Here is a 9644-nt window from a genome sequence, read left to right as displayed (position 1 = left end):
GAATAAACTGCCAACTCCCCCGAAATACTTTATTGGAAAAGTATGTGCCAAATGGTTATTGAAAAAGGCATGGGAGCAGAACCAAATCCAGATTAAGGACAAACAAATTGGGCGCTAAGTTGTCCGTTATGGGTTTTTATGTGTGTGGGATGGTCATAATTTGTTTTTGCCTACTCCAAATTTCTGCTGACCTTGATGATGATGATGATGGCATAATTGAGGCGGCTATTTGTGGTCGAAATAAACATTGATTTTACGTTTAATATTTGTACATGTTTATTGTTTATGGGTATATAATTTACAGGCAGAGCTCTAGAGTCGCTCTTTGTTATTTTTTAACTTAATCGAAGCATACATTTAGGCACAAGCTATTCACACGAAATGTTAAATTAAAGTTTAAAATCCAAGCTTACAACTACAAGTTGGCATTCAGTCGGGCAAAGTGGCATATACAAAATCATTCACTCCTTGACTTGCACACACAAATACACACATTTTTTCTTAATTCCAGCTTAGATATGCGAATCGGTTAAAACTGAAACTCCAAAACTTTAGGAAAAACTTCAAGCTGAGTTTCAACCCTGGTTCTTGCACGAACTAAGCTTGAGTGGTTGTGGTCTTCGCTGTTTGAATGAGGAAACTCAATGATAACGAGAGAATTGCGATATACTATCCTCATTTGGAGGAGCCACCAGCAGAATGGGCTGCAAATTCAAGCCAGTAATCCGCGGATTGGATTTCCTCGAACCCGCCAAACTAATGGCATCTGTGAGATATGCATTGTTGATTTCACCTGAGGGAAATAAACCAGAAATAGATTATCTTTTAATGGGAAAAATGGTATCGCATGAGAACCCACCTTTGTAGAGCGAATTCTGATATATTGGATCTGGCTGCAGGCGCACGTGCCTCGTGGCCAAGATAAAGGCCAAGGTGGCCAAGACCACACCATCTATGCAGCCGATAATGGCCAGTGGATAAGCCCATCGAATACCGCACAAGCCCAGCTCAAAGCGATTGGCTTCCGGGCCACAGATCTTACGGAAATCATCCGAATTCCAGCCAAAGGGAAACGCCGCACAGGCCACAATCATACAAAGAGCTGGAATAAATAAAAAAAAACTTTTTATAATAAAAAACAAAACTACTTATTAACATAAGAAAACACGAAAACACTTTGTATACACAAGAACGTGATGTTTTCGATATATTTAACTATTGGAGGCAGAGAGATATAGTGGGAGATAGGTCACCACACATACCTGATATAATTTGCAGCCAACCGCAAAGGTGGAAAACACGCGTTGACTTCATAAACAGCAAACAAACCAAAAAGAATATGGTCAACAAGGCCAGAGCTATGGCGCCCATCATGAAGAATGTGGCCAACTGAATATGGGTAAATAAAAATAGAAAATGGTCAAAAGAGTACTTGTGGAGTAAGCATGTTTAGTAATAAGAAGAGTAGCTGTGTTATATTTTTTGAGTAATTTTAAGAAAGTCAATGATCAATGACTACTAATGATAAAATTACATACACTGATAGCAAATTAAGTATTACATAACTATATAACAAATATAACAAATTTAAATTGCATGATTTAATATAGAATTATTTATATCAATATAAAAAATATTAGGTACGACGTCAACAAAAAAGAGTTTCTTATACAAATTAAAGTTTGTAATACATAAACTAACTATAATTGGTAAAAGTAATATTTTGCATATTTCAATTTTTAATTATCAAGGCGATCTTTGGATCTTGCATCTTTTTTAATTGAAAATTTAATTATAAATTATATTTTATTGTAATATAACTACTTGCTCATTTACCTGAAAGGAGAATGTGGGCACTTCGAAGATGCTTTCCCACCGTCTTCGGCAGTTGTCGAAGATCTCGTCCCGCTGGCACTGCTGCCAAAGGCCCAGACGACCTGCTCCATCGTTATCCGGATCCCCAATCCACTCTAAAATAGTAGGGAAATACCGATCAGTTAGGGGACTATTTCCAATAAATAAACCCAGTTAGTAAACCCACCTGGCGTCACGAATGCCACGATGCCGATGATGGCATAGCAGATGGTGAAGATGGCCCACAAAACGCCGATCGCCTTGGAGTTGCGGATGTACTTGGAGGCGTACAGATGCGTGGTGTCCACGTACTCGATCTTCGTTCCCATTTTTCAGATCTTAGAGCTTAGAGAGTGGGGAATGCTGCTTTGTTTGCCTGTAAATGGATGGAATGGAATCGAGCGTGGTTAAGTGTTTGGCGACCAACATTTCGTGGGTAATAATTGGAGGATGGAACCAAAGCAACCAGGGCAGCTTCAACAATAGCGTTTCTGTTGGTCATAAACCGATTTTTGTGGCCACTTCTTTTCTTATTTATTTAAGCTTATTAAATTGGCCAGCTTTTGGTTTGATGACCTCGCGGAAGAGTAATGTTTTCGAGTCAGGGAACTCTGATGCAAGAGGCGGCCAAAAGCCTGGCAAATAATAACTTTCCATCAATCTGCATGTGTCGTGTCCACTCGAAAACATTTTCAAATCATTAAACAAGATTTTTTATGAGGTTTTCCCCTTCACTTCAATCAAAACACATTCGAATGTGAATGATAATCGCGAAAAATGAAAGAGTGAAATAGCTGGGGGCTACATTTTTGGTTTTGCTTATGTAAATCGGCAATTATTTGGCCAAAAAACTAACGACTATTTCGCCTATTGCCTCATATTTGCCACTAATTCTATGTCAAAGGTAGAGAGAGCCATTATGCAAAATTCGTGTGCGTCTTGACTGCCTAATTTTAGCCATGATTCATGGCTCAAACTGGCTGGCGATCAATAAACTTGTTTGCGATTCGATCAAATTTTATTGAAATGTCTTTCGGTAAAAATATGCTCATAAAATGCATTTTCATTAGCTTTTTGTCTGCCAGCCATCGAGATTTCCCAGCATTAATTTATCATATTTATTTTTATGTTGAAACCGAGGAAACTGTAACACAAAAGCGAGTCTCTCTGCCCGTGAGAAGTACAACAAATGGAATTTGGTCAAGTCGGTTCATTAGGGTGAATTAAAGGTACGGCAAACAAAGCGAATAAGACTCAATTATGGGAGCTGGAAGTTGGACTCCGGCTCAAGGCAAAAGTGGAATCGATTAACACAACAATGCTAACAACAAAAGAGAGAGTCGGGCCTGAAGAACAAACAAACAACATCGAACAACGAGCCCAACCCAGTAACATAAAGAAAACTTTCCAGCCGGCACGTGATAACTCGGCTTAAACAAATCGAATCGATGGAAAATCTTGTCCATGACTCACGGACATGGAGCCAGAAAAGCGAGTCTCGGGAAAATTGCACTCGACCAGACAGACAAACCGCAGACGTCTAATAACTTCCTTTATCTTTCATAGTGGAGATCGGAGCTTGGAGTTTTCTGTGGTGTAATTCGTAATTTGCAGTTGGTTTTCAGTGTTTTTGTTGGGCGTGTAAGACTTAAATGCATGGCTGGTTTTTGGGATTCGAACGTGACCAAAAAGAAAGTGACCACTGGGGAGTAGAGCCTTCTTCCAACCGTTCGCATGACGCAGCAAAATCAGCGGAGTCTCGCCCGACTTGGGTTACATCCGCTCACCGGCCGGCGGCAAAGTGCTCCAACTTTTCGGACGAGTTTCACTTGCACAGCAAGAAATATTTGTAAAATATTAAAATAATAAAAAACAAAGGGATTGAGGTTAAGGCTTGCAAGAAAATAAATTCTTTTAAGATCTACTTGAACCTTGAGTGCGAACTTGAACACATATTGTTCATCATTACCGAGCCTTACATTGTATTTTTATCAGAACTCTCCAATCCTCGAGATATTACTTCAGATTATCTTTTATGACCTCACCCCAAAATGTATAAAGTAAATATCTAAAGGAGTTATTTTTCTATAATAGAAAACGAAATCCATATAATAAGTTTAAACTTCACTTTTGCTTCATCTGATTTCTATTGACCTAATAATACTTTGCCACAATAGTAAGTTCAAATTATAAATAAAAAATATTAAACGATATGAAAAATTCAATATCAGCATTTTAAAAATCTGGCTATGTGGAAAGAAATAAGATTAATTCGACGCGCATATCATATCATCGTTTTTGTTTTCTGTGCACTGCAATAAACACTCAAAAAAAATTAAATAACATTGTAAATTTAAAAGATTTGGCATTATAATATATTATAAGCACGTTAACGCTCTCTTTATCTTCATCTGATTTCGCTTGACCCTGATTTTAATTCTGAGATACAAGTGAATTTGTTGCTTCAAAACAAATTAAGAGAAGCAAGTATTAAACGACATGAAAAATACAAAAACAGCTGTTTTAAGAATCAGCTTATAAAAAAGATATAAGATCAACTCGACCCGCATATCATAACGTCGCTTTGTTTTCTGTGCACTGCAGTAAACACTCAAAAAACAAGCTGAAATTAACAGCTATGGGTGAGTTGCAATCTCAGCAATTACGGGGACTTTTCGGCTGAGACTGCACATAAGTCGTATGAGCGACGAAATAAGGTCAGTTGGGTAATGGTAATACCTTAAACGTGGCTAGCGGCTAACTGAGAAATGCCACTGCAATTGCAGTTGCGAAAACTGCACTCCAAACTGAGATTGGCTTTCTTTTCTCTCCATTACCGACATTGGTCATTCCACATATCCATCTCCCTGGGCCTCAGATGACTTTCTACTTTATAAACATAAATTTCACATTAGGCACAGACGACCGGCGAGAGGTGAGCTACCCGTGTCTGGAGCGGCTTTTGACTTTGAAACGGGGGTTCCCTCACCTTTTAGTAAGACCCACCAGAAAAACACCGACCAATTGGCCACACACTTGTAATTAATTTTCATATTTTCAGCTTTTCACCGGTTAAGCTGGGGAAAATCTCCCATTGTTCCGCTTGGCGATCAGGGAAGCGTATATGTAACTATGTATGTAACTACACATGGCTTGTTATGGTTTTGTGTTTTGGCCAACAAAGTGGAACCTAAAGACGTCGGTGCCAGTGGCTTGATTAACACGTTCGTAGTTTCTCAAAAAAGTTGCTAAATTTCAACCACCACCATTGGAAACTGGTTCCTACATTTCAGAATTATGCGGAAATGGCGTTTAAAGTGGCTCTGGTTCCATGTTTTTATTCCGAATTTTTTCGCTTTTGCCCATTTCTTTTGGGGTTTGAGGTATTTTTTATTTTTGGTGCGATGATCGTTTCTGCATATATTTTGTGCGATTTCTTTCTGGGAGAACCAGAAAACGGAACGGGATGGCAGACCAGGAGAACCGGCAAAACTTTATTTTTTTCTTTGCGGTCAGTTACTCAACGTATTGACAGCCTTAACAGCTGCCATCCGTCTTGGGAGAAGCCCGCTTTTTTTGAGTCTACTTTTTTTTACGAAAGTTGGTGGCATCCACATCCACACGGCCCCTTTGAAGAGTCTCCAATCTAAGAGCCAAGACGATCCGAACCCATCCAAAGCTGGTCCGCTCACTCATTCACTCGCTCGTGGGCCTGTGGTATGTGTCTCTGTTTTTCTACGTTTTTTATTAGATCACGATTTGGATGTTAGCAAACATTCGCGCATACCAAGCTACCAGCACGATGAACGGGGCCCAAACAACTACAATGGGGGTCTATACATAATAGTAACTCACACCGAGATTCTTCCCTCAGCTTGGGCCTACGAAAAATCAGGAGCGGCTTAGGGTTCTATTGGGCGATTTAAAGAATTTCAAAAATGTCCTGAAGGTCTGATTTTGGGGTCTAACAATCAATAAACATAAGTTATAGAAATCCATTAGTAAACTTTTTTGGAACGAAGGACAAATATCCCAAGTTCTAAAGGCATTTTTAATACATTTTTCGTACTATACAAATGTTACAACATATGATCTAAAATATTCTAACTAAGACAGCCTTAAGCTTTATTATATTAACTAAATGTCTTCATTAAAATAACACTTTTCTTGTTCCCTTTGTGACCTTAACTTAAATGGATTTTCCTAAACTAAAGTTTGGGAAACAATACCATCTATCCTCCAAAGTTCGGCAGTAAATTTCCCTTTTCTTGCCGTTTTCCAAGCGCCCTATTTTCACGCCCTTCACCACGAAGGCCGCCACCGCGCAGCCGCAGAAGTTTCAGTCGAGATGCTCGTTGCCTCAAAAAAGAAAAATATAAAAACAAAACCCAACAGAAAAACAAAAAAAACTGTGCCTCTTTCTGGTTTTTCACGTTACTCGGGCGCGCGGTTTCTGTTGCTGTTGCAGTTGCAGTTGCAGCAGTTGTTGCTGTTGCAGTTTCAGTACGCACGTCTTCACATTGCCAAGATATGTAGGTATGTGTGTCTGGCACACTGAAAAAAATGTCCCTTGAATTTACATAAATTTTAAGATATGATCCTAAAACATTACATATTTCCTTGAACTAAATAGTTAAAATTCCCATGTTCCCTTCTCTGGATTAATTTTCAAAGGTATTTTTTAATTTTAGTTAATTTAATTTAATTTACATAAATTAAAGATATGATCCTAAAGAATTACATGTTTTCGCCTAGCTATTTAGTTAAAATTCCCTTGAGCTTTTTAATTATTAAGGGTCTCAAAAAAGAATGCAGTTTCATTCCCTTAAATGGATTTATTTTCAAAAGTATTTTTTAATTTAAGTTAATTCTGTTTAAAAGGGATTTTTTTTAAATGAATACAAATATTTTTCCCAGTGTGCAGATGCATGTGTGCAAATGTGAATGTGTGTTTCTGCACTCTGCAATATTGCTGCTGCTGTGTCTAATGTTGTATATATATTATTTCCATTTTTTTGTAGGTTTTCACGTTTTAATGTTGTTTGAACTTTGTTGCTTCTGTTGTTATTGTTGTAACTGCGATATGGTTGTTTATGGCTGGCCTTATAGTCGTTTTCCGACTTTTTAAATGGCAAAAACGGGGCGCAGTTTTGTCGGCTGACATTTACTTTTGCCGTTAAGATCGAATTCAATTTGAGAATTCGCAAACTCTTGCTTTTCCATGCGTTATTTCGTTAGCTTACGTTGATCGAGAACAGGTTTCGGTTTTAACTGGACTTGGGTGTTGATTATTGTTGTTACTTTAATTCACTACTATTGTTAGCGAGTTTGCATTAATTATTGTACAAAAATCGCGGGCATAGAGTTCGCATTCGATCCGCTTCTTCGGAAGAAACCGCTAAAACTGAACCGTCGCGTTCGGCGCTGAAAAACGAACTGAATATTTCTTGGCATTGGGAGTCCAAGATACAGTCACATAGATACTCACATTCACCTGGTCTTACCTGTAGTTCACTTGAGTGTGTGTTTGTGCAAGCGGGAGAAAGAGAAAGAGAGAGAGAAAAAGAAAGAGAGGGTGTCCAGGTGAGAGTTCCCGATCTTGGCCCGCCTTTGATAAGTGCAGCGAAATTGTTGGCATTTCTTTTCAATCATTTTGCTCGATAAGTAATGCAGCAATGAGTTTCTTTCCCTCGAAGAATTGCTGAGATTTCTCCACTTATCGTTTAGATAGCAATGAGATCTTGAGGAACACCCGGGGAAATGGAGAAATTTCGGGGGAGGTTTTCCATTGCTACCTGCAGGATGTTTGCCGAATTCCCTGAAATGCTTTCTTTGTGCAAGACAATCCCAAACTAACCAGCATGTGTTAACGATTATAACTCAGTGATAAACGTGGGAACGTGAGCATTTATCAGAATGGTTGTGTTTCATATATTTTTCAAACTTTGTTTGTCGTTTAAAATATCTAATCATTTTTTCTTTAAATGTTTTTCATAAAAATATATATTTAAAAAAAAACGAATTCACTTTAAAAAAGTATATTTAATATTATGCACCAACATTTGTCTTATTCATTTTCAAATATTGTTTATATCTCTAAAACAAAAATTCTTTTTTATAGGTAAAAATGTTTGAAAATCATTATAATAAAATAGGGTTTTACTTACTTTATATTCGCATAGCTTAAAAATATTAATATTTGATTAATATTCTTTTATTTTATTAAATATTGCGTCATAAAAAATCTAAGCTTAATGTTAATAAAAAATGTATTTAAATATTGTTTAATTTGTTTTTAGTTTTAGTTATTTCTTCTTTATTTTCCTTATCCACCAAAATTTCAAATCGAGCGCCCAGCGAACTCAACACGACGGTTCATCGTATAAAGTATCTCCCATCTATAGCAACCACCACCTCCGATAGCAGCTGACTTATCAGCTGTTTCCTAAAACCAATCCGCAGTTGGGCACGCACTCACGTAGTTCTGAAGTATCTGAGACCTCTGTAAAAATTCCCTTACACTTAAGAAGACTGAAAGCAACCAGTAAAACGAAAAAAAGATGAGCCCAATCAGTGCGGAAGACAAACTAAACTACGTAAAGTCAAAGATCGGCGAGTATCCAAACTTCCCGAAAGAAGGCATACTATTTCGGTGGGTTGTAGCTATAATCGCACCAGGTTATCTGACTGGGGCACTAATGGTGCTACAATGATGTTTATGGACAAACAAATGGACTCTTATCAGGTTGTTAATGTGTAGAACCCTCTGTTTCCATGTAAAACATCAGCGATATTTTTGGTGCCCTCACCGATGCCAAGGCCTGTGTTTACTTGAGGGATTTGCTGGTGGACCACATCCGGCAGAGCGCTCCCGAGGCGGAGATCATCGTGGGTCTGGACTCCCGGGGCTTCCTCTTCAACCTTCTCATAGCCACCGAGTTGGCTGTGGGATGTGCCCCCATTCGCAAGAAGGGAAAGCTGGCAGGAGAAGTGGTTTCCGTAGAATACAAACTGGAGTACGGTAGTGTAAGTATCCCTCAATTTATTCAAAATTCTATAACTAGTTGAACTTCCGAGAATATTGTAAGGCACACCTACCTTCATGTTTTGAAATGCATTACACCTAATTATAGGTTTAATGATGTGGAATTTATCAAGTTCTAGTTGCAGAAGTTCCTATACACTTCATTAAAGAACTCTTCTCCCATTTTAGGACACCTTCGAGCTGCAGCGATCCGCAATTCAGCCGGGTCAGAAGGTCGTAATCGTAGATGATCTACTAGCCACAGGTGGTTCCCTATTTGCTGCCTCTGAACTTGTCCGCAAAGTGGGCGGCATTGTCGTGGAAAGCCTGGTCGTTATGGAGTTAGTTGGCCTGGAGGGTCGCAAAAAGCTGGATGGAAAAGTACATTCCCTCATCAAGTACTGAGAGTTAATCAAATTGTGACAAATACCTTCCTCATTTGCATTTACTTAATACCTCTCAATCAGGGCTTTTCAACTAGCGAATATTTATAACATCACAGAAATGTTAACATTTTATACAACAGAGGCATATTTTTATAATGGAATATATTTGAAATTGATAACGGAGGATTTTAATCTATCAATGGAAATTGTAAATTTGCTCAGTATGGTATTGACCTGATAAGATGGGTGAATAGAGGGTATTTATATATTAAATTGATAATGAAAAAACACGTGCTTTTTGTTTAGTTTTTGTGAGGAGTCTTAATTGTAAGTTGATGTGAATATTAACATATTCTGAACTTGCATGCTATTTTTAGAAA

At 38.1% G+C, this 9644-nt stretch overlaps 2 protein-coding genes across 3 annotated transcripts; one reads left to right on the top strand and one right to left on the bottom strand.

Moving 5' to 3' along the window:
* Positions 1-251: 251 nt before the first annotated feature.
* On the bottom strand, positions 252-7274 carry LOC119555159 (LHFPL tetraspan subfamily member 3 protein). Of its 2 annotated transcripts, none has more exons than XM_037866387.1 (6): positions 7098-7274; positions 2042-2230; positions 1837-1970; positions 1263-1389; positions 860-1102; positions 252-793 (listed from the first exon to the last, which is right to left on the bottom strand). In XM_037866387.1, the coding sequence occupies exons 2-6, from the start codon at positions 2181-2183 to the stop codon at positions 642-644; spliced, it is 798 nt and encodes a 265-aa protein (XP_037722315.1). In that variant the 5' UTR covers positions 2184-2230; positions 7098-7274; the 3' UTR covers positions 252-641. The 2 variants fall into 2 exon arrangements, with proteins under 2 accessions (XP_037722315.1, XP_037722316.1); XM_037866388.1 differs by lacking the exon at positions 7098-7274 and adding an exon at positions 4594-4612 and having other exon boundaries at positions 642-793.
* A 1025-nt stretch (positions 7275-8299) lies between these two features.
* LOC119553300 (adenine phosphoribosyltransferase) lies at positions 8300-9552 on the top strand. The gene is made up of 3 exons (XM_037863619.1): positions 8300-8506; positions 8643-8880; positions 9068-9552. The coding sequence occupies exons 1-3, from the start codon at positions 8415-8417 to the stop codon at positions 9281-9283; spliced, it is 546 nt and encodes a 181-aa protein (XP_037719547.1). The 5' UTR covers positions 8300-8414; the 3' UTR covers positions 9284-9552.
* Positions 9553-9644: the final 92 nt, after the last annotated feature.

Source organism: Drosophila subpulchrella, chromosome 3L (genome assembly GCF_014743375.2).
Source record: "Drosophila subpulchrella strain 33 F10 #4 breed RU33 chromosome 3L, RU_Dsub_v1.1 Primary Assembly, whole genome shotgun sequence".
Taxonomy (NCBI): Eukaryota; Metazoa; Arthropoda; class Insecta; order Diptera; family Drosophilidae; genus Drosophila; species Drosophila subpulchrella.
Note: the sequence above shows the minus strand (reverse complement) of the source record. Positions and strands in the feature narration are given on the sequence as shown.